A 25,813-nucleotide genomic window follows, 5' to 3' on the forward strand; every position below is an offset into this window, starting at 1 on the left:
CTGTGCCATCTCACTCAGCACTGACGTTATTGCAAGGATTACCCAGCGTGACATGGCAGGCTGTCTGTGATCAACTGGTCCTTCAAACACACATATATATTATAGCCCTCCACTGGTCAAACTAATTCATCTTTCCTTGTTGGTTTTTTTGTTTGTTTTTTATTGTTTTGGTAGCTGTACCATGATGAGAATCATGCAAATATGTGACTGAAGCAGCTTTGCATAAAGAACTACAGTGGCCCCAAAAAGTATTTGGACACTTCTGCCACACTATTATAACATAATAAAAAAAAGAATAATAATAGATGAATGTCACAACCACAACATGTCTGAGTTCTTTTAGAACAGTAAATTATTGTTTTATCATTTAAAGTTGGCATGAAACAGACACTGTGCCAATCATTTCTTCCCTATTGTGACGTATATCTAAGTGAAATGGCTTCTCAAACACGAAAAAGTGTAGAGCGGGACTTTCTTTTGTCCGTTGGGAATTGATTGGATGGTTGTGTTTTGCTATTGGTCGATCTCATGTGAGTGACAGGTTGTCCCGCCCTCACGCCACTTAACATGTCATCAGAGAAGAGATGTCGCTGCAAGAGGGAGGGGAAGTTACTTTGATGAAAGATTACGAAGGCACATTCATTTAAAAACAAATAATAATGATGTGCACGGATAAATTGTTTATTATAAATACTGCATTATTCCATAAAAAAGCAAGATTTGTAAAATCTAACAAATATATCTAATGCAATGACATTTAGACATTTTTAAGTTTCAACAACCGTGTTCTTACTGTACGTGTTTGGTGCCACTATAAAGGATGCGGTTATAGTCAATATTAAATTTACATCTCACTATAGACTTTACTATAAGTTTGGGCATCTTTTATTGGGATTTATTTAATGTTTTACTATATAGACCTTTTTTAGTGTTGGATCATAATTATGTTTTTAACTGCCAGCTTTATCATATGAACCATAAAACGACTCTGAATCCCACTCAGAAGCAAGAGAGAGAGAGAGAGATGTGTATGACGGTTCTCTCTCTCTTTCTCTCTCTCAGACATTAGTTAGCGTCTAAAGCTCCCTTGCCACCATCCTTAAACATTTAAAAGCTTCCTCCCACTTTTACTGTCTATGTTTATATATTTTTTGTTTTACTACGACCTTGATTTCCTCAGCTGAGAGCAGCATCACACGAGTCATACTACATCAATCTTCAGTTCTCAGAAATATATTGAAATGATTGTTGCTCAATAAATAGTCACTGTCCTCTGCCTCTCTGTAAGCACTATCACATATGAAGTGAAAGGAAGTTGTAGATGCTAAATGAGCCAAATAGACCTGATTGAGATAGAGGGAGATTTCTTGGTTTGATTTCTTCGCCATTTGAGTGTCATTTGATGCATTTTGATGTTTTAAGTTCGAGACAATGGTCGTGCTCTTAACATGGCGCCACCAACAGGGGGCGACCTGCTCTATGTGGAACAAAATCCCCTTTTCTAGGTCACTAATATGGAGTCTTATCCGGGTACTTTTTGCAACAATAAGAATTCGGATATAGTACTTCTTTTGTCACATACCTTTTTCCCACTTACTGTATAGTAGAGTAGTATGCGATTTCAGATGCATCCTTGTTCTCATGTGAGTGTGCTTTTCTACATACTGTTCTACTCCTCTTTAAGCGGCACAAATTGTTTAGTTCATCTTTCCTGATTTGCTTGGTAGTTCTTTCCGTGTTTCATGTCTGCTGTTGCAAGTTGCATTGCCAGATGTTGGCAGCTGTATTATCCGTAGGGATAGTCAGAGAAATGTCTCATTAGCATGGACCGTACCTCAGTAAGGTTCACAAATCAAAAGAGTATAGGGAATCCATCCAAGCATGCAAAGACTTTGATTTGATCACAGTCATTCAAGAGTATATTTGTCATATTAGAAACACATGGTGTTGGTTTAAATGTAGATCTTGGAAATAGAGATTCCTTTGTTTGAAACAAATCTTTTGTACTTAAAATGGGAAGCTACAGAGCTAAATTGCTCTATTTTGGGCCTTCGTCATATCTGCTTTGATTATTGGAATTGATTATTTGACAAAATATGATTCATCAAAGTGTTGAAAATAGTCAATATTAAGTCAATATGATCCTATTACAACTGAAGCTCATCACCAAGTTAGCTTTCATTAGCAACAGTTAGTCTCTTCCAGTTATTTTACGTAATATAGAAATGAATCTCTCCTTGGACAAATTAGTTTTTCTTCTGATTAAGATTTAATTAAAGAATGTATCTTTATTTAGTACCCTGTCGTGTTTTCCCTCTGAAAGGTGCAGCAGATGTTGAAGGCATCTGGGTATTGTAAGCATTTGTTGCGGGAAACAACTACAGAAAAAAAGGCGCTTGTTATTTGTGGATTAATATTCATTACCTTAATGCATCATTCAAAGCATAAAATCCCTTCTCAAGTATATGCTACAATAATTATATAGATGAGACTTGCCATCATTTCAGAGCATTGTTATAATATGCACTGCAAGATCTTCTTAATCAATATTTTGTCTCGTTTTCTAATACAAATGTGTAAACATCCTTAGAAAAAAAAGATATATTTAATTGATAACCAAAATTGTGAGATTGTGAAATTAAAAGATCTTTTATCAGCAAATTTTACCAAATGTAATGAAGTGACACTTAAATCAAAGATGTGTTCTATGAAAACAATTAAATTAAGTTGAGGTAAATTAAGTTAAGGAAAGCCAGATAAAAAAAAATTAAATAGTCATAAGTAATTTCATTAGACATGCTGAGCCATGGTTCTTATGCTACACTCTCAGAAAATAAAGTACATAAAAGTGGCTGTACCCTCAAGGGTACAATATTGTACCTTAACCTTTAAAAGAAACAGTACATATATGTACCTTTTAATGCTCAAAAAGGTACATATATGTACCTTAAGGTCCAATAATAAGCCCTATGGGGTACGTTAGAGTAGATTGTACCTTGGGTGACAGAAATGGACTCCTACTGTACCCCTATTTCTGACAGTGTAGCTATATGAGTTTGAGTCAGGTATGCATCAGTTTGTGAAGTATATTCACATACAGTATTCAGACAAGTAAATAAATATTGCGACATGCCACAGCTGAGTATTTGCACAGTGAGAAAATCCAGATATTTGAGTCAGTTTACCACGTGTGGTCCACTGACGCATATATGGATTGCATGGAGATCCATCAGGATCTGCTCTCAGCCCCGCTGTCGAGTGTTTAAGTGACTTAATACCTCTGAATCCTGTTTGATTTCATTAGCGTTGGTGAGGAGGGTTTTATATCATACATAATGGAAGGCAGCGAACGAGAGATAGACAGCGGGGGAAGATTAGAAGGCGCTCTAATTGTGGTGTGCCTTACACCCGGCCTGGGATGGAACGAGGAATCGATCGGGAAGGAGAAGTAAGAGAGGAGGAATAATCATGAGATGGAAAAGGAGAGGAAGAGGTGGAGAGGCGCGGGCTCGTTACAGGAGGAATGATGTATTGATCGCGTCTGACAGGCTGGCGCAGAACACATCGACCGTTTGCATGTGCGCGCGTGTGTGACCTAGACTGTTTCAGGTCACATGGGTCTCTGCAACAAACAGGAGGGTATGATAATGAATTTATTTATTTATTTATTTTTAGACATAAACTACCTGGACTGCATTTGTTTCTTTTGATCTGTAAAAATGTACTTGGAAATGGATTGAGCATGTAGTGAAGGAAAAGTAGCCAGCAAGTGTCCAAGCATGCAACTTTTAATAGTGTTTAAAAGTTTCCCAGGATGCACCTCATTAAATTGGTTAATGAATGTCTAAAGTGATCAGATCTGGAATCTAAAAGAAGAAGCTCCAATGTAAGTTTATAGTTTTGATTTTTTGGGGTACAACACTGCAAAAAAAAAGTCTTAAGTTTTATTTAGGCTTGTAAATGTACTTTTCCAGTTAGATATTTTAAAAAGCCTTAAAACAAGATACATGTACTTGAGAGACAACCCTGAAACATTGTATTTTGTAAAAAAAAAAAAATAATATATATATATATATATGTATATATATATATATATATATATATATATATATGAATAGATAGATAGATGGATAGACAAAAAAAGACAAACAAATATTATTTAAATATAATGAGCATGTGTATCCAAAAGTGACAAAGTACCATTTTTTTTTAATGCACCATGATATTACCATGGTATTATCTGACACTTGTCACCATATGAAAACAATGTTTTGTGATTGCAATCTTACCCTCCATAGCATTATGATGCCATCACTGTACCGTATTAAATCACAGTTTTTGTAAGGAATATAAGAACAGAGAGGCAGAGAAGAAAAATGCAGGTATTTGTTGTAGGCATGAAGATATATGGAAAAGAATGTATTGTTAATCAATCCGATATAAATGATGATTCAGAGAAGAATTCCATCCTGAGTGGATCGGTCTCGGGGAGCATTAGGACTATTACTCACGCTTAACAGGAAGTGAGAAAGAGATGAATAGAGTCAGAAGGAGAGAGCTAATGCATAAAGAGTGCAGTTCAACAGGAAGTTTGACTGGCCGTATGCTCATCTATGAATGTTCCTCAATTTGATTGGCTTTATAGTCAGGAACGGCACACTTCAGAAGCACAAAAGTGTGTGTAGGAGGTACTAGCTGAGAGTTATGATCTGTTAAGACCACTTCACCGCCCAGACGTGAGCCTTTTCTTTCCAAACACACACACACGTGCACGCTCATCTCCCGTGGCTTCCTGGCTAATTGATTGCCTCATGTTAATTGAAGGCAGGCCTGAGTGGATTCTGTTAATGGAGGGTGAATCGTGTTGGCCTGACAATAAATTGCAGACCCACTGCAGAGTGATCGGGCAAGAGAGGCCGTGGCATTGACGGAGAGGGTGAGCGTGTGTGTGTGTGCGCGTCTGGAATAGTTTATTTCAGCAGGGATGGAAATTTCTGAAATAGTCTTTCTGCTCCTATAATCCCAGAAATGAGATTGATGGAGAGGTGTCCATATAAATGAGACGGAAGCAAGGATTGTGAATGAATGCGGATATATCCCATTACAGAAGCTGCGGAATCTGGCTGGAAAAACTCCCGCGCTGTAATCCGGATCGATGTCTGTCTCTTTCTCTCTCTCTCGTGTCCGGAACCGCGGCAAGGCAGCCTATTTGCATTTATCCGAGGTAATTGCCGGCATTAATCACAGCCGCGTTTACAAAACGTCCTCAGCCATGAACTGATTATGGTAATCTCCGAGTGTTTGAAACCCCCCCCCAAATCTGCCTTAAACCACGAGTTCTCTCGGACGACTTGAGCAACTTCAATCGGAATTGGAATTCAAAGCCGGAATTAGCCGGTGTAATGGTTTGTTGTTTAGCGGGGTGGGCTGAAACAGAACATCCCAGGCGAATGACGGAGCCTCTTCTGGGACAGTATTGATGTAAAACATGTCACAATTACCTGCCTCCTTGGCCGCCCCTGCCGAGAATACTAACAGGGATGCTGTCAGGAAGCCATCACAACAGGGTCACAGGTTTCTGGGACTCCTTTTCATCTCCTTCACTCATTTCCCCCCACCAGCTCGAAAATGTCACCGGCGTCCTTTCCAAGACCGGACCCGTTTTTTTCCCTCCATGAATTATTCAGCGGAAGAACCGGGGCCTTGTTCGGGTCAGCGGCTATCAAAAGAGCCCCGGCTCTAAAAACCGTAAGGCCTCTGTTTCGCCTCTGTTCTGTCTAAATCGAGCCTGAATAATAATAGCCATCTTTGAAGATTGATTAAACTTGGTTCATCGCTTCACTGACGCCGCGGAGCTCTTTTTTTTTAAAAGTCGTGTTAAATGTTTTTTTTCCCCGAGAAGGCAGTCCATGCTGAGACGGAGGCAGGGCCATGTAAAAGAGTCACGGGTGGGTTGAGGCAATCTCCAAATTTAACTAAAGCCCCCTTCCTTCACCCTTCAGTTTTTCCGAGATGGATTTTTTGCTGTTGGTTCCGCTTCTACCGCAGTCAAATGGTTGTTATGAAAAATCAAACTTCATATCCCCCTTTTTCTCTGAGTGCAGTCATTCACGACATTAGACAGGCTTGCAAATGCAAGAAAATGGTTTTGGGAAATGGCATTGCAGGAAAAATGACTTTTCCGCCAACACAATAGATCTCAACTTCCAACCTTCACTGAAATTCAGAGCTCAATTCCCCCCCTCAGGGAACAAAGACCAGCTTTCAGATTTGAAGTCATATATATATATACACTGCCGTTCAAAAGTTTTTGATCGGTGAGATTTCTTTTATTTCTTTCCCCCGAAAAATAAAGTACAAATTCTTACTGACCCAAAACTTAAAAGTAGTGTTTATGTTGCAAAAGCTTTCTATTTCAGATAAATGCTGAAACTTTTGAACTTTCTATTCATCAAAGAATCCTGAAATAAAAATGTAAATAACTGTTTTCAACATTGATAATAATGAGAACTGTTTCTTGAGCATCAGATCATCACATTAGAATGATTTCTGAAGGATCATGTGACACTGAAGACTGGAGTAATGATGCTGAAAATTCAGCTTTGATCGCATGAATAAATTACACTTTACTATATATTCTCATAGAAAACAGCTGTTTTAAATTGTAATAATATTTCACAATATTACTGGGGTTTTGTTTATCAAATAAATGCAGCCTTGGTGAGCAGAAGAGACTTATTTTAAAAACATTAAAAATCGTACCGATCAAAAATGGCAGTATATATATATATATTCTTCCTGCTACTCTATATAAAACAATAGCGCAATAAATAGCAGTTGTATTGGTTTCTAGTTTCTCGTGAACCTGGCGATGAAGGCTACAGTATTTTTGTAGAGGTGTTGGTTCGTCTTGATTCTCCAGGTCTCATCCGAACACTGATACCTGACTTCTAACGGCAGCTATGCGGAAAAAAAGCTACACCTTTTTCTTTCAAATCTTTCTCTCCTTCTACTTTCTTCAGACGAAGCTATGCTCTCTTCTGCGGAGAGATGAAGAGATAGATGTAGAGGGAGAGCGGTTGCCACTCGTCCGCCCCGCGCTCTTTCATGTTTCAGAAACCGAGGCATTTGAAGCGGAAGCGATGCGAGTCGGTTTTCCGACAGTCCCGGGATACGTCTGATTGAAGCATTGGAAATTCTGCTGACTTTGACCGAACCGTTTTCTCAATATGATTAAACGCTTTAGAGTTTCTCTTCCAATCTTTTCCGAGATTTCAGCACCGACTGATGAATTTGCAGTGGTGAGAGGTCCACTTAACTGTAGAGGGTACACACTCAGAAATGAGAAGTCAGAGGTGGAACGGTGGCTGTTTTTTTTATTTTTATCTGTGTCGCTCTGTCTGCAGAAACGCTCGGTTCTCGCTCTGGTGCCCCGTGTTGAGGGTTATCTGGATATCTGCGAGTAGCAGATAACACACTGACACTAATTGGGTTTTACAGCGGCCTGCAGTCCAGCAATGGAGATTCATTACCCTGGGGAATCAGAGGCCCGGTTACACACAGCTCGCACACAATTCCTCCTCTTTTCTAGCGTTAATGTGTGTTTGTGTCTCTTTTGTCTTTTACTTATCTTTCCCACTGCGCTGCTCAGGCCTTCATAAAGTTCTGGCGAGCCAGAACAATCATGCGATTGTTTCTCTGCGTTCTCACGAAATTGTCTTATTCTAACATCGCCCCGCTAAACATCACCCCGATGGCCTCCTTTTTGATGTTGAAATGGACAATTTAAAATGTCATTACATCAGGCTGGCCTTCCAATGACCTGGAAGCAATCAGACAACATGGGTCACACTCTGACCTTTGGCCTTCATATTCAATATCTCATATCTTCATCAGTAAAGTCTCCATTTTTTGGAGAAAAGAAATTGTCTGTAGCTAAAATGTTTAACATGTCATTATATATATATATATATATATATATATATATATATATATATATATGGTTGCTGAAAATGTGCTGATCTGTCTCATTGGAATGGTAGAGTTGCTCTGATAGTTTTCCATCTCCAGCTACAATAATCACATAAGATGGGATGAAATGGCATGAAAAATGACAAAGTCCGGTTAACAGTTTAGCTTTTTCTGGTCAAGAATATATATATATATATATATATATATATATATATATATATTTATATATATATATATATTCGGTAACACTTTACAATAAGGTTCATTAGTTAACATTATATTTACTCATAATAAACATAATTCCAATATCAATTATATACAGTATATATATAAATAATATTGAATATATATATATATATAATTATATCAATAATAATTATAATTATTTATAATATATATATATATATATATATATATATATATATATATATATATATATATATATATATATATATATATATATATATATATATAAATAATAGTTATAATTATAATATTAAGTATAATTATTATTCTATTTTAATATTTAGTCCTTTGTTTTATCAGTTGTGTTTCACTAATCTATAAAAGATTCTACAAACTAAATTTATTACAAATGTGAATAAAAAAAATATTGAAAATGGATTTTTTTTTTTAACTTTTCACATTAACCACAGAAGGGCTCTTCGATTTTTCTCACCCAATCTCCTTTTCTTATGAGTGGACGCTCAATCTGTCAGCCGCAGTCATGGAGGTCATTAGCGCTGGAAGAGAAAGAGACGATGATGAAAAGTAATGATGCTAAATAACAGACCATCGTCAGCAGATTACGAGAGATGGATCTATCAGTCTCAGCTGTGGTAACCTCTACAGCTCACGTTTTGTCGTTTACTCTCTCTTCACAGATTCTGAAATATGTAACATCCAAAGCAGGAAAAACGCACACGCTCCTTATCGTCGTCAGGTTTCAGACTCTGGCTTTATTGAATTAACGCTAACAGTGGGTAGATTAGTATTGATGTGGTGGTTTTATTTCAGTGGCTGTTAATAGCGTTCTATATGAGGTCACTAACTGAACTTGCTCTGCCATTTAATTACAATGTGGAATCTGAAAATGAGGAAAAGCCACATGGATTCAGAAGAGCTCTGGAAATTGACTCAGCAGGAAGTTCTCAGTTGTATGGTTGCTGAAAATGTGCTGATCTGTCTCATTGGAATGGTAGAGTTGCTCTGATAGTTTTCCATCTCCAGCTACAATAATCACATAAGATGGGATGAAATGGCATGAAAACAGTCCGGTTAACAGTTTAGCTTTTTCTGGTCAAGAATCACTCACTTAGACCAGGGATGGGCAACTTCTGTCCTGGAGGACCACTGTCCTACAGAGTTTAGCTCCAACCCTGAAAAAATCACCTGCCTGTAATTTTCTAGTAATCCTGAGGACCCTGATTAGCTTGTTCAGGTGTGTTTGATTAGGGTTGAAGCTAAACTCTATAGGACAGTGGCCCTCCAGGACCGAAGTTGCCCATCCCTGACTTAGACAGTCTAATTGACATTTAAAGTGACCAACCTCTGTTTATTATGTGCCAGAAAACATTATAGTGGAATATTTGTATAGACCAGTCTTCCTCAACTGATAGGTTGCAACACAGAAGTGGGCTGCAAGAATGTTTTGAGTGGGTCACAGAGTGTGTAGTTAAAGAAACAACAAAAACTTAATTCTAAATTTTTATTATGTTTTTTTTTATTTTTTAGATATGCGTGAAAGCTGTTGACTGTTCTGCAGCTACATTTATGTAAAAGTGCTGGGCGGACGTGTTTGACCGTGGCGCTCGTGTCTTTTACAGCATCTCGTGCATGAGACGCTATTCTAAAAAGCGCTTAAGTTCTAAAGTTAAAGTTTTTCAAAAACTTTTTTTTTGTTTTCGTTACACTGACCTGCGTCTCGCGCTGTCCTGATTCAGTATCTTCTTTCAGATGAGATGCTGTCAGGCTATACGTAGGTTTCATTATTCTAACGTGATTTTCGTAACTTTTTAGGGACGGTTCACACAGAACATGTTTTGCGGTTAAAATTACAAGCACGTTGTAGTACGTTATCAATTACTAAAATGACCAAAAAAAAGTACCAATAAATTACGTAAGTGGATTATGTTGATCAGGATCAGTGTCCATATGGTTTATTAACAGTTCACTTTATCATTGTGTATGCACCTTAACCTAAAATACCACCAATTCTATATTTGAATGACTATGGTCGCTCATACCAACTTACTAACTTCATTGTATTAACAAAAACTAGTTTGGAACTGCTATTTAATAACCTTACCTTATAATACTGTTTATTGATCAGTGTTAGTGAAATTAGAAATGTGTGTTAAGTGAAGTGTGTCAACTAGTTTTAGAAATAAATTTGCTCGGTTAAAATTCCTAAATAAATTGGGTTGTGGCTTAATGACAATGGGAAAGTAGTTGTAGTTGATTGGATCATGTGCATTTTTTTCTTTATAATAATGTGCACTGATGAATTGTTCATAATATTCCAAGGAAAGTGCATTAAGAATAGTGTCAGATGAATAGGTTTGATTGAGTCATATGTAATGGAGTTTGTGAAGAGTAGCCTGCTGTATTTGCATGACATTATAAGTGGTCGTACTGCCAGGCACACACATTTTGGCACTGTAGGACGGGGTGGTTTCACAGCTAAACTCTGAATCAGACCGTTCCGCCAGATCTGACTGATGGTTCTCCCTAAAACATGTTTTGGAACAAGATGCGCCGCTCCACACAAAGGGCAGCGTTGCTCTGGAAGCGACAGAAGATGTGCGTTCCCACTGCATTGCGGCAGCCAGCCAATTACAGCCCAGACAAACACAATTACCTCCCGCAGCCTATATGCAATTAACAGCAAGAGCATCATACACATGACTCGGTGTGTGTCGTGGAAAGGTGTGTTTGTGTCATCATGCGTGTTTATATGTGTATTGTTGAACATTTCAGACCAATGCTAACTGTACAGAAAGCAGGCCGAATCTCTTTAAGGATTGTGAGAAACGGCTGCAGACAGAATGAAGGACACACCAGGTGTGTTTTGATGTGCAGGTGTGTGTGAGGTACAGGGTTGTGCAGGTTTATATAAGCTCTTCTTACAATAAGACTTCAGTTTTGTTGGATGTGATACAAAAAAAGACAGTATACTGGTACTGGAATCATGATCTTCTGTTTTCCATTTTATCTCTCGCACTGTGTGTGTGCGTATGTGTGTGTGTGTTTGATGAGCTGTGGCTAATGTTGAAAAGATGCTGAGTTTGCAAACGAACCAGTGAATTTATTTCAAGTGTTCAGCTGTAAAGGGTTAGCAGCGCACTGTCTGTTTTCTTTCTCTCTTTTAGTTTGGTTCATTTAAGCTGAATCGCGTCCGCTGATGCAATGCACACATGCAACTCAACCACAGACGACTGCAGAAAGATGCTCAGGATGTTCACATATCGCATTTCTCCATCTAACTGACTTTTTTTCAGGCACACACACACACACACCAGTTTCTTTCCATCCACAGACTGCTGTAAAGGTCATCAGCATATCTAGTGTAATTTTCACTCTTCCTCTTCTGTTAAGATCCATAAAACCATCAATAAATCATTTTTAACGTCAGTGTGAGAGCTGACTTAGATTTAACACCAGACCCCTGTTAGCTCTCTCTCCCTCTCTCTTTCTCTCTCTCTCGGTCACTCACACATTCTCTCCCTTTCACAGACACAATCAGGATAGACAGACAGATAGATAGACAGACAGATAGATAGATAGATGGATGGATGGATGGATGGATGGATGGATGGATGGATGGATGGATGGATGGATGGATGGATGGATGGATAGATAGATAGATAGATAGATAGATAGATAGATAGATAGATAGATAGATAGATAGATAGATAGATAGATAGATAGATAGATAGATAGATGCATGGATGGAATGAGAAAACGATAGAAAGAATGACGGATGGATGGATGGATGGATGGATGGATGGATGGATGGATGGATGGATGGAACTAGAGAACGACAGATAGAATGACAGACAGTCAGATATATAGTTGGATAGATAGATAGATAGATAGATGGATGGATGGATGGATGGATGGATGGATGGATGGATGGATGGATGGAACTAGAGAACGACAGATAGAATGACAGACAGTCAGATATATAGTTGGATAGATAGATAGATAGATAGATAGATAGATAGATAGATAGATAGATAGATAGATAGATAGATAGATAGATAGATAGATAGATAGACGGATGGATGGATGGAAGGATAAATGGATGGATGGATGGATGGATGGATGGATGGATGGATGGATGGATGGATGGATGGAACGAGAGAACGGGATGGAACGACAGAATGATAGAACGATAGATAGAACGATAGATAGAACGATAGATAGATAGATAGATAGATAGATAGATAGATAGATAGATAGATAGATAGATAGATAGATGGATGGATGGATGGATGGATGGATGGATGGATGGAACGAGAGAATGATAGATAGATAGATAGATAGATAGATAGATAGATAGATAGATAGATAGATAGATAGATAGATAGATAGATCTTTCACACACACACACACACACACACACACACACACACACACACGTCTACGCTCACTCAGAGGCTCAGCACCGAGACATTAATGCCGCGTCTCCAGCAGAGAGTTTAATTAAACGAGTGAAACAGTTGATATGAGGCACCTTTTCACAATCCACCATCCAGTTCAATTAACTGTAGCAAAGCATTAAAGTAGAAGACTGCAATCAGCGCAAACGACACAGATTCCCTTTCAGCCCCATTGTAGACGTGTGTGTTGCACATCAGTGAAACTGTTAGCCTGAGCCACGCCAGCATTAGGCCTCCTCGAAGAGCTCCGCCGTGGGGCTCATTCTACCTTTCTATGGTCAACCTGCAATGTCAAGTTCAGAAGTTTAAAGCACTAAAATTATAATCATTTCTATTAACAATGAGAAGATCTCCAACAGAATGTTGAGCGTGTGTGCGTGTGTGTGTGCGTGTTTTCACAATGCAGCTGGCTTCTGTCACACCCAGCAGAGCTTGCGTCACAGTGCATCACTTCCACATGAATGAATCCCAACAAAACACATTGCGTGAAAACAATCCAAACATGATGCAAACATACATATTAAACTCATGGCTAATAGGCCATATTTTTATCTTATGCTATTCTTCGTCTGACTGTAGCATTCTAGCAACTGTTCCTTGGGGTGATGGAGAGAGGCTTTGAAAAGGAAAGAGATTGATTTCAGCCCCACTCATCTGAAGTGACATGGAAAATCCAAAAGGCAGCCTTGCTAAAAAATTACCTCTGGCCCACAAAGAAATATACTATATATATAAATATGAGTATAAATTGACCACAGCTGATTCTACAAAAGAGTTCCCTAAGGGCACTCGTGACATTTTCACATCTTGACAAACTAATTAAAGAGCAGGAGAAAGGATAGAGCAGAGGGAGATCTCAGGAAAGCCATCTTCTCGGATACTTAAAAATAGACCAAACGGAAAAGTTCACCACCTTCATCAAGCGACGGAGATCTTTGATATCTGTGGAATTAGGAGCAGCCTTCATTTTATTAATCTTTGTCTCGTTTTCCGCTCGCTCTCTCCTTGGCGTGGAGGCGTGTAGAAATAGTAGATGAGCTTTCGGAGGAGAGAGAGGGTTTGGCTTTTGATCAGGCGTTCGCTGTAGCAGGTTTCTCAGGCTTCAAAACTCAGCGGTTGTTCATTAAGGTGGATCAGGCGCACCGTACGTACGGCTGTTGGAACTTTCTTTGGAACGTGTGGGTGGCTTTTGAAGTGGCTGACGATATGCAGTGTGTGTGGATCATGCTGTTCCCTGCTGGAAAACCAGCTAACACCAGTATGAGTTTCCATGTTGGTCCAAGCTGGTTTATGCTGATTAGTGCTGGTCTAGATAGCATTAAGGCTGATTTATACTTCTGCGTCGGAGCCTCTACGCTGTAGGCTACGCGTTGGTTTTCATTTATACTTCTGCGTTGTTGTTCGCGTTGACGCGCAATTACTCATGCAGAGGGAGTGTGTGAAACCCAAGGGAGCGGTTCTGGCAGACCAATCACAACGCTTGCGTCCGCGTAGAATCTACGCGTTGTTACGTTTTTGGAGATGTACACGTCAGGATACGCCGAAGGGTATGCGCGCTACACACAGCCTATGACGTAGCTACGGCATGAGTTCGACGCAGAAGTATAAATTGGGCTTTACTCACCAGTAAAGCATGTCATTTTCTGTGATTATTTACTCTAGACCCTGTTTTGTTTTCTTGTTTTGTTTTTTAAGAAACTCTATGATTTTCTTCCGAAGAACACAAAAGAGAAGTTTAGCAAAATGTTTTTTGTGATTTTCAATGAAACACAAAGCTACTGTATGGCACCAGAAGCTATTATTTTACTTTAGAAACTTTTATTTTATTTTATTTTATTTTATTTTATTTACTTTACTTTACTTTACTTTACTTTACTTTACTTTACTTTACTTACTTACTTACTTACTTACTTACTTACTTACTTACTTACTTACTTACTTACTTACTTACTTACTTACTTACTTACTTACTTACTTACTTACTTACTTATTTATTTATTTATTTATTTATTTATTTATTTATTTGTGTTTTTTATTGTATTCATCTTATTTTATTATTTTATTTAATTTATTATTATATATTTATTTTAATTTTAATTATTATTTATTTATTTTATTTTATTCATTATTTTAGTTTTTATTTATTTATTTATTTTATTTATTTTCTTGTATTTATCTTTTTGTTATATATATATATATATATATATATATATACACTGTATATATATATATATATATATATATATATATATATATATATATATATATATTTATATATATATATTTATTTATATATAAATAAATCAAAATTACAGTCAAAATGCATTTTCCAGCTCTGTAAAAATCTAAAATAAAATAAATAAATAAATATATATATATATATATATTTATTTATTTGTATTTATTTATTTTATTTTAGATTTTTACAGAGCTGGAAAATGCATTTTAAAACTCATATAGCAATAAGTAAAGGTGGTAATTTCATGTAGCTTGTGTCTTCATAGACTCTAATACATTCTTTGGATTACCATGGACTGAATTGTAATACTCATCAGTGATTGTGCTTCGACACACACATAATACCACGGTATCAGCGCCCACCAGGGCTCCACACTGCAGCTGGTCAGAGTATCATTTTTACACAGGAAGATGGAGACATTTTGGCATCTCTTACAGACCCATAAGTGCCTCCTTAAATGATTTTTTTTGGATTGAAATGTCTATAGTTGTGAACGGTGTTTAATTACCAAGTCACAGTGAAAATTAACCACCTAGTGTCTGTGTGCATTATGCAAATGCATGCTGTTTTCAGTCACAATTAAGTGATTAGAAAGTAGTCGTTCTGTGTTTTATACCGTTCTCTCCTCATCCCTCTCTCCTTCTCCCCATCTTCTTCATTTTGTCTTTGCTTTTCAGCAATATCACACTAATGAAGCTATTACTTTGAGCGAATTTTAATGAGTTTTTAGCTAACATTTTAATGAGCTATACATTACCATAAAGCCCGGGATTAGGCCAAATTGAATCTGGAAAGTGCACGTAGAGGACAGAGGAACGAGCAGGGAGGTTCATTTAGAGTTAATTGTATTGTTTGTGATGAGCTTGTGTTCCGGAGCCAAGGGTCCAGTCGGAGGCGTTAGCATGGGGCGGAAGTCATTAGCGGGTTGGCTTTCGGCAATCTTGTTAGCCTAACGTTGGAGGTGCAGCTTTTGAAGGTGAGAGGTGTTTGGTTGCCAGTACATACACCTCCATTTGTCCTTCTGTCGTTGTAAGATGAAGCTAATTACAATTGCTACTTTGTAACCCTAAACTTTTGCCATTTTTACATGTGGAGTAACACATAATCTATTCCCTTTTTAAACTGTTTTGCTTATGGTCAGCACCAGTGTTGTTACAAGTAACATGAGTTATGTAATCAGATTACTTTTTTCAAGTAACTAGTAAAGTAACATTTTAAATTTACAACAAAATGTCTAAGTTACTTTTTTAAATAAGTAACGCAAGTTACTTTGATTTCTCATGTATTGACTGACAGCTCTCCTGTCCTCATGTTGAGAGAAATCATGAGTGAGCGCAGAGACGTTGTGTGTGCTGTGTGTGAACATGATGATTATTGTAGATCTAGACTAAATTTGAACATGCATTTACTCATTTACTCATTTACAAAAACACATTCCGTACTCTTCAAAATAATTAAAAACAGTAAAACACAAACCTGCTGTAATTAAATCTGTTACGTAATGCAAATATACTTTATGTATTTGATCTCACTTTATTAACCAATGTCTTTGCTGCTGACCTTCGATTCAATTCAACCATACCAATAAGAAAAAAATACTTAAGATAAACATCACATTTGTGTTTCTTTTTTATTGCTGAAATAAGAGTTGAACTTTCTTCTCCTGAAATCCAGAACAACAGCACAGCAGAAAGGTTTGTTTGAGCGGCGCCCTCTACTGGACAGGGGTAAATGTGCATTTCCTTCAGTCTGAGGCTTATTCATTTCACTTTTGGTGTGAAAGGGCCTTTACATTTGCCAAAAATATAACGGTTTGTTTGTTATTATACAAACAAGCAAGCCCAGCCCAGATAAAAATGAAATCAAAGGCAACATAACACATTACTTTCCATAAAACTTAACTAAGTAATGCTATTAGTTTCTTTTTAAGGAAGTAACGCAATATTGTTACACATTAATTTTAAAAGTAACTTAACACTGTACACCACAATTCTTCAGAATTGACCTTTTTTTAAGTAATAGTTCACTCAAAATAGAAAATTCCATCAAGACAAGAAATTGACACTCTTTCACATGCAACTGCAATGAAACTAGAGCTTTCAATATTTGAAAGTATGATAACAACTATGAAAGTATAATGAATATTTTTCTTATTTTCTTAAAGAAAGATAGTCAAATGACATTAGGGTAAGTACACTGCAAATAAATAAATAAATATAAACAATATATATATATATATATATATATATATATATATATATATATGTATGTATGTATGTGTATATATATATATATATATATATATATATATATATATATATATGTATGTATGTATGTATGTATGTATGTATGTGTATATATATATATATATATATATATATATATATATATATATATATATATATATATATATATATATATGTGTGTGTATGTATATGTATGTATATATATATATATATATATTTTTCTTTTTTTCCAGTACACAAATCTAAACATTCTTAAATCAAGATACATTTACTTGAGACACAAAATGACTTAAGATACAGTATAAAGTCTTGTTTTTTTGAAAAAGTACCAAAATTAAGTGAGTTTAAGCTTAATTTTTTTTTAAAATATATCTGCCAATGGGGTCAGAGAAATAAACAAGGAAAAACAAGATAATTTTTGTAACCCCCTGGAAGATATTTATATCTTAAGTCATTTTAATCTCAAATATCTCAAACAAATATATACTGATATGTTTAGATATTTTTACTGGAAAACAAGACAAACATACTGAGGAAGAAAATCAGTGTTTTTCAGTGTAAACAATGGATGAACTGTCATATGTGGGTGTACAATCTCTAAGATAGCAAAACTTGAGTACTTGACACAGACAAACTCTTTTTGTCCTTGATCACATTAGAAACGGGTCCATACTTGAACGGACAGTCAGAAATGCTCCGACAGAGATTCTCTATGGATATTGTCCTAGAGAGAATAATGTGCGTGTGGATGTGGGATAGAGGCAGCAATGTTTGTGCAGCTGTTAATGCTGCATTTAGTCCGTAGGGTGATGAAGATGTTGATGAAGGCAAGAAGTGTGTGTGTGTGTGTGTGTGTGTGTGTAGGGCTTTATTTGCAGTGTGAGGTTGAGTAGATGGGGTTTCCAGGGGTCACTGGGGCTCTAGCTCATAACAGAACTAATATACCCTGCAAATAAATGGAACAGCTTTCTTACCCACTATGAACTGGACACATTTTCACATTACTTTTACTCACACACACACAAATAGCATGTATACACACAGAGCCAAGGGCAGTGCAGTAGAAAAAGAAAGTGCTAGTTCTCTCTCAAAGTGACATATTTGCACTCTTTCATGCGAGAGCCACATCGAAACAGCATCAACTGTAGTGAACACTTTTGAGAGGCACTCAAACGAAATGCTATCATTGCTTGTAGCATGCTTGGAAAACACTCATCTGTCCGCAATCGTTCTCTTTTTCGCGCTCTCTCTCTTTTTCTCGATCAGTATGTTGATGGTATAAAGTGCAGTAGAAGTGTGATATTGCTCTAGGCCAGTTCTGTGCTGTAATCCCACTGTGTTCTGACCTTTGCTGGCTCTGATGCAGACACAAGCTACCAACAAGTGCATGATGGGTAAACACAAACAGATTCGTATGCAGAAATTACACAATTATCCACTCCACAGGCCTGTGTGTTGGTCTTGCCAATTTATCTTAAAATAATTTGTTATAATTTGTGTGTGTGTGTGTATATATATATATATATATATATATAATTGTGTGTATAATAAATAATAAATGTCACAAATATAACATTATATGTTAGGCTTGTAGAAAAGATTGTTTAAGTGAGTTTATTTATATAATTTTTAAAGTTAACTATTTTATAATGTAAAACTTGATAAATAGTTTTTATATATATATGAAGAGTTCAGATGCAAAAGCCTCTAAGTGCCATCTGAAATTTTCTTCTAGAATGATCATTTTTATGAAGCTCGTATATTTAAGTTCAATAATTTCACTTAAATGACAATGAAAATTACCTATTAATTGCCATTTAAGTGAAATTACTGAACTTAAATATACAAGCTTGATAAAAATGATCATTTCATTTCACTTCATTCACTTCATTAAGTTTATATATTTTTGTAAGGTATAATGTTTAATCAACAATACATAAACAATGAATGTTGCAGCTATAAACTAGAACTAATTCTCATAAGTCACATAGGTTTTTGGGCTATAGTACAATCTGAGTTTACATTTACAATTTTTGTCACAAAGATTTGATTTTTCTTTTAGTTGCCAAAAGTGTAGCCAAAAAACAAAACAAAAAACGAAAATGGATCTCTGATATCGGGGCGTTTAATTGCCTTTGGCGTTGACTATATCTGACAACTCCAAACACACTTAAGTACAAAGTAGCATCTGTCCTTTTTTTAATGATCCTCTTGGCTTCCCTCCATTGCATCTCCTCCTGTTACACTTTTCCACCGTAAAACCCTTAACTTTGCTCCGAAAGTTTTGAAATCTCGCCAGAAAAACTGCAAAGTTGCCAATGCAGCCCGAAATCATCCCCTCCGCCCCTACCAGCCGTCCTCCAGGAGAAAGAGAAGGAATATTCGGCAGATAAGCCTCTCCTTTAGCCTCCAGCCTGACAGACAGATGCTGCTCTCGCTAGCATGCGGGGGAGGGAGACACACAATACATAAATATTAATCAGATGGAAGATTGAGAGGCTCATCGCACCCAGAGAAGAGAGAGAGAGAGAAGGAGAAAGAGACTTGTAAGAAAGCTGAAAGTCAAGGCTTTTGCAGGGATGAAAATGTAATTATGCGTATTGAATGTCTGTATAGGCCCCGAGGCCAGAGAAAGTCGTGAAGTTAAGAAATGTAAAACTACGCGCACATACACAGCACTTTGTCTTATTTTACAGCATTATTAAAAACCACTAAGTATTAAACTTCAGCATGTAACTTTCCGTGCACTTACTGAATGATATCTTAAATCATGCAGTTTCTTGAGCTGAGGTATTATGTAATAGTAAGAGTTTTGCCTAGAGAGGCAATGGGTAAAAACAAAGCCTCAGACTTGCAGTGAAGAAGGGACTATATCTGAGCTATATCTAAGACACCGGATTATCATGGAGACTTGACTGGGTCAGTAAACAACAACCTAGCAACCATCCAAAACACCCTAGCAACTGCATTACAACACATTAACAACCTCACAAAAACCTTAGCAACTCCCTAGTATACTTGTGGCATGTTCTACTCACGATAGTACTGCTCTCATTGTCATCAGAAAATGCAAAAATCAACTGCAGTTTAGCATTATTATTTAATATTTTTTTATTTTGCATTATTGGAAATGATTACCCCAACCCCAAGTAGTAGTATTAGAAGTTGTTGTATTTGTATTTGAATTACTGTTATTAGTAGTATTATTTTAATATAACTCTCTGATTTAATAATAATAATAATAATTATTATTATTATTATTATTATTATTATAAATAAGGCACATTCATATCAACTGATGTGTGGTCAGGGTTCGAGTTTGAACACAATCAGATTTCCAAGTCAGAGTGCTCTCTTTAATATTATCATTAAATCACTTTAAAGTCATTATCGAATTCATAAATCTTAACTAAGACGAGAGCATTTTTCACTATTAACACATGATCGGTAATCTCTCACAGGTCAGTGCTAGAGGATAATTACCTGCCTTATTTATTAATAAAGCGGTGTTGATGAATGTGACGATGTGTACAGGTGTGTTTATTAATTCATTGTATTTATTCTTTGCTGATAATCAGGTAACCTCTTGTATGTTTTTGCTGTGGAGTTTATTGCTACATTAGTCATGGCCAGAGGCGTAGTTGGCATGATGAAAGGGTGAGCATGGTTGATTAGTTGGCAGGGATTTTACCCGCCCACCCACCGCTCTGTATGTGCGTTCGTTCTTCTGACATAGAGCTGGAGGGCACAATATCTCTTCCCCCTCTCTGTTTGTTCTCCTTTCTCGATAGGGAACCCCATTAAGTCCAATTAAGTTTTCCTTGTAGTCACCCCATCGAATAAAACTCGCACACACCCTCCTGCAGACTGATGGCTTCACACACAGCGTGATTTACTGCGTCTGTCGTTCATGTGACCTTAAGTTAGGCCGAGTGGACATCGCTTTTAAACAGGTGTTTCTCTCTGCATCCCTGTTGAACGTGAGCTAACATTTGAACACTGCTGGAGTGTGTTAGCATTTTAAGGGCTTAATTGAATGGCATCTGTTTCAGCAACAAAAGCACATTTATTTGTGCCTCAGGGATTGTAAGCATGACTAAATTTGAAAATGGTTAAATAATGAGCTAATCTGTTTCTTTCTCTCTATCTCTCTTTCAGTGTTACGTGATGATTTCAGACAGAACCCTACGGACGTGGTGGTGGCCGCTGGAGAGCCGGCCATCTTGGAGTGTGTTCCCCCTCGTGGCCACCCGGAACCCACCATCTACTGGAAGAAAGACAAAGTCAGAATCGACGAGAAGGACGACAGGATCAAGGTGAGAAATGGAGACAGGAACGAAACTAATCATATGTAAATACTCATGAAATAAGTATTTTATTTATTTACATTTATTGTCACATTTATACTTATTTATATGGATTTTATTTCATTTCGCTTTGTTGTTTTTTTGTTGTTGTTTTTTTTAGGTTGTTTTTTTGTTTCGCTTTGTTTTGTTGTTTTTTGTTGTTGTTTTTTGTTTTGCTTTGTTTTGTTTTGTTTGTTTGTTTTGTTTTATTTTGTTTGTTTTTGTTTTGTTTTTTGTTTCACTTTGTTTTGTTTGTTTTGTTTTGTTTTGTTTTGTTTTGCTTTGCTTTGCTTTGCTTTGCTTTGCTTTGCTTTGCTTTGCTTTGCTTTGCTTTGCTTTGCTTTGCTTTGTTTTGTTTTGTTTCGTTTTAGTTTGTTTTACAAAGCCATTGTAAATCTGAAGGAAAACCTAAAACAAAATCCTTTGAAAACATGTTTTTGCCACTGAATAAATCATAAAAAAGTTAATTACAACTTTATATCACGCAATTCTGACTTTATAACTTGCATTTGCGAGTTATAAAGTCAGAAATGTGCGATATATTTGCAATTCTGAGAAAATAAGTCAGAATGGCAAGATATGAACTCGTGATTGCGAGGAAAAAAAGTCAGAATTGTGACTTTCGGAATTAGTCGCAATTACCTTTAAAAAAAAGTGTAATAAGTGTATTCCATGCCAGAAACAAGATTCCATAGTTAACTGTATTAGTCAAAATGATATAACAATGAACAAATCATCTACAGCATTTATTAATCTGAGTTAATGTTAATCTCAACATTGCCTAACACATTGTTAAAACCAAACATTTGTATCTGTTAATATTAGTTAATGCACTGTGAAATAGCATGAACATGTTCATTAACTAACAGTAGCAAAGGTTAATGCATGTAAAAATATATTGCTTGTTTACTTAAGTTAATGCATTAATTAATGTTAACAAACCTTATTGTAAAGTGTTACCATTTTTTGCAACAAAGAAAGCCATATTTGAGGTGTGAAATAGTGGTTAATGATCTGGCCTTGAATCTAGACGATTAGGCTACATGTTCAAAGCCAGCAAAAGGTGAATCATAAACCACATCTATTTTGCCCTTGAGCAAAGCACTTAACTTAAGATAGTGTCGCAGTAACTTATCGCATGAGGTGTTGCAGAGACCGTAACGTTCCAGTGCTCTCTTTCAGATCCGCGGTGGGAAGCTGATGATCTCCAACACGAGGAAGAGCGACGCTGGTATGTACATCTGCGTGGGCACCAACATGGTCGGCGAGAGAGACAGTGAGACGGCCCAGGTCACTGTGTTCGGTACGTGCCAATTCTGATCTCTGACATTTCAAACCACTAAAAACATCACAAAATGTTTCAATCATGCCCTGAACATTTTTAACATCTCAGCTCATAGTTAATGCTTTTGTAAACAAGCAAGTTTGAACGATTCCAATTTTACCATCATGAGAGAATGTGTCATGTTTAACTCCTCTATTATGCTTGAGTCGTCAAGTTAGTCATAAAACATGCCGGGACTCGACACAAAAAAGCGTATTATACTCTTACACAATAACACAAATCTCCGTGAGAGCTTATGTTTCGGTGACTCAGTGCTGAGTCACAGCAAGTGAATGAGGTCTCAGCATCCCTCATGACCTTTTTTCATCGGCATGTCTTTCAGAGAGACCCACGTTCCTACGACGGCCCATTAACCAGGTGGTTCTAGAAGAAGAGGCGGTGGAGTTTCGCTGTCAGGTGCAGGGAGACCCACAACCATCCGTCCGCTGGAAAAAAGACGAAATTGACGTCCCCCGCGGGAGGTGAGACTTCTGGCGATCTAAAGCATTATTTCAAATGTCTAATCGTATAGGCATCTGTGATGTAGGTGTTGAGCTCCAAACACACAAGCTCTCTCGCGAGGCCCCCTGCAGATAATGTAAGCCAGAGCTGCGTCGTGGGCCTCATTCTTTCGCTCCGTGCTGAGGCCCTGAGGTAACGACAGGTGAGGCTGCAGGTGGACCGGGGCAGGTGAGGCTCTGGCACAGCTAAAGAGAACTTACTCACCCTCAGGCCTCTTCATTTCAAAACTGTGATAGTGAGATAAAGAGAGGGAGAGAGGACGAGAACACTTCTGACAAAGATCATCCTTCAGGCGGTACACACACACAAAAAAAGATTTAGTCACGGAGCAGATACATTGTGTCAAAAGCAATAAATCTGGAATCGAATTCGTAAAAAAACGACACAAGATTAGATAGGAAATGATCACAAGACTGAGGATTTTCATCTGATTGGTTAGCTGGTTACTCTTTCAAATAAATTGCTATGGTGTGTTTTATTGATGATTTAATTCAAATCTGATTTATTATTGTATAATACCATTCAAAAGTATTTTTAAAAGCTTTTTTTCCTGCAAGGATACATTAAATTGATCTAAATTGACAGTAAAGACATGCATAATGTTCTGTTTCAAATCAATTGAACTTCCTATTCACCAAACATTCTTGAAATTAATGTATCAGTTTCCACAAAATATTAAGTCTTCATCAGTGATAATGATTAGAAATGTTACTGAGCATCAAATCATCATATTAGAATGATTTCTGAAGGATCATGTGACACTGAAGACTGGAGTAATGATGCTGAAAATTCAGCTTTGATCACATGAATAAATTACGTTTTAAAATATGTGACCCTGGACCCACTGGTCACATGGGTCCATTTTTTTAAATTGAGATTTATACATCACGAAAAAGCTGAATAAATGATATCTCCATTGATGTATGGTTTGTTAGGATAGGACAATATTTGGCCGGGATACAACTATTTGAAAATCTGGAATCTGAGGGTGCAAAAAAATCGAAACATTGAGAAAATCGCCTTTCAAGTTGTCCATTTATGTTCACAAAAATAAATGTTTTATATATTTACGGTAGGAAATTTACAAAATATATTCATGGAACATGATCTTTACTTAATATCCTAATGATTTTTGGCATAAAAGAAAAATCGATAATTTTGACCCATACAATGTATTGTTGGCTATTGCCACAAATACACCCGTGCGACTTGTGATTGGTTTTGTGATCCAGGGTCACATATATATATATATATATATATATATATATATAATTATTTATTCTTAAAATAGTATATTCAGTTATGTTAAATTGTAATAATATTTCAGAATATTGCTCTTTTACCATATTTTTGATCAAATAAATGCAGCCAAGAGACTTCTTTGAAAAACATTAAATAAATCTTACCAACCCCAAACTTTTAGAAATGGTTGTGTATATATAAAGGATTACCATATTCATATACTCTGCTTGATTTCAGGTGTTTTCATGGTATTTCATGCTTCTTCTGAAAATGCCATGCTGCATGGCCACAAAAACACAGTGTTACCATTGTAATATAGTGTCCAAAACCCAGAGTAAAACCAAGTGAGTTATTTGAAGTATTAAAATAAATATTCACAGCTGCATCAGTGACTGAGACTGCTCAGAACAGGTGTGTGTCCTCAGCCAGCAGTTAAGCTGTGTATTCTGAGTGCTATCATGCCTTGTTTGTTTGTCTACAGGTCAGCAGGCCACATGCTCTCACAACAAGCATGCAGACAAAATAAACTGTGCAGAAATGGAGAACGTTGGAAAAGTATTCCAAACTACTCCTTTCCAACAATTCTGAAAGGCCATTGTTTTCAGATTATGTCCGAATATTTACTATAAAATGGGCTCTAAAACCAGTGTGGTTGAATTTGTATCGTCATTTATCACGATTATATTCTGTCCTGTAGTGTCCAAATGCTACATGTAATAAACTCACAAAGATTAAGATATAATTACTTTACCATGCTCCCTCCATCAGATCACGAATGCCATTTCGTGCATTTCCGTGAAGACTTTTCTTGGTTTATTAGTTTTGTAAGAAACAATTATATCAATCTACATTATTCAGCTGTCAGTTAAAACACACATAGTAATTAATTCAGCGAGTGCGACAATCAGTGTATCTGTCAGGTAATAATTCAACACGCTTCTTCTCTTTTCTTTCCAAGAAGCATATCCAGAAATTAATTAGGTTTCGAGAAAGAAACAATGACAATCTAATAATTAAATAAGTCGCAGTCGCGCTGCACGTAATTACCACAAGACCCAGACTCGACAAAACACGTGTCGCGCGGTCTTATTTTATTTCCTGTCTCTGAAACAGCAGATTATTTTCATTTTGACATTCTCCGCTGTCACCAGTCACTTGTATTTTCCTCATCGTCTCTCTTTCTCATGATTGTAGATGTCTGACTCCAAAGAGCTGGCGTATGTGGTAGATAACGGGTTAGCAACCATCTGACCGTCAGG

At 36.7% G+C, this 25,813-nt stretch overlaps 1 protein-coding gene across 6 annotated transcripts in view; it reads left to right on the plus strand.

The window, feature by feature from the left end:
* robo2 (roundabout, axon guidance receptor, homolog 2) overlaps positions 1 to 25,813 on the plus strand; it is a 200,008-nt gene that overhangs the window by 105,728 nt on the left and 68,467 nt on the right. For all 6 annotated transcript variants that reach the window (XM_084126677.1, XM_084126672.1, XM_084126673.1 and 3 more), the window contains exons 3-5: positions 21,279 to 21,436; positions 22,649 to 22,769; positions 23,134 to 23,272. In XM_084126677.1, the coding sequence (XP_083982803.1) occupies positions 21,279 to 21,436; positions 22,649 to 22,769; positions 23,134 to 23,272 (418 nt within the window). The remainder of the gene's footprint in view (positions 1 to 21,278; positions 21,437 to 22,648; positions 22,770 to 23,133; positions 23,273 to 25,813) is intronic.

Source organism: Abramis brama (genome assembly GCF_963993115.1).
Source record: "Abramis brama genome assembly, chromosome: 10".
NCBI lineage: Eukaryota > Metazoa > Chordata > Actinopteri > Cypriniformes > Leuciscidae > Abramis > Abramis brama.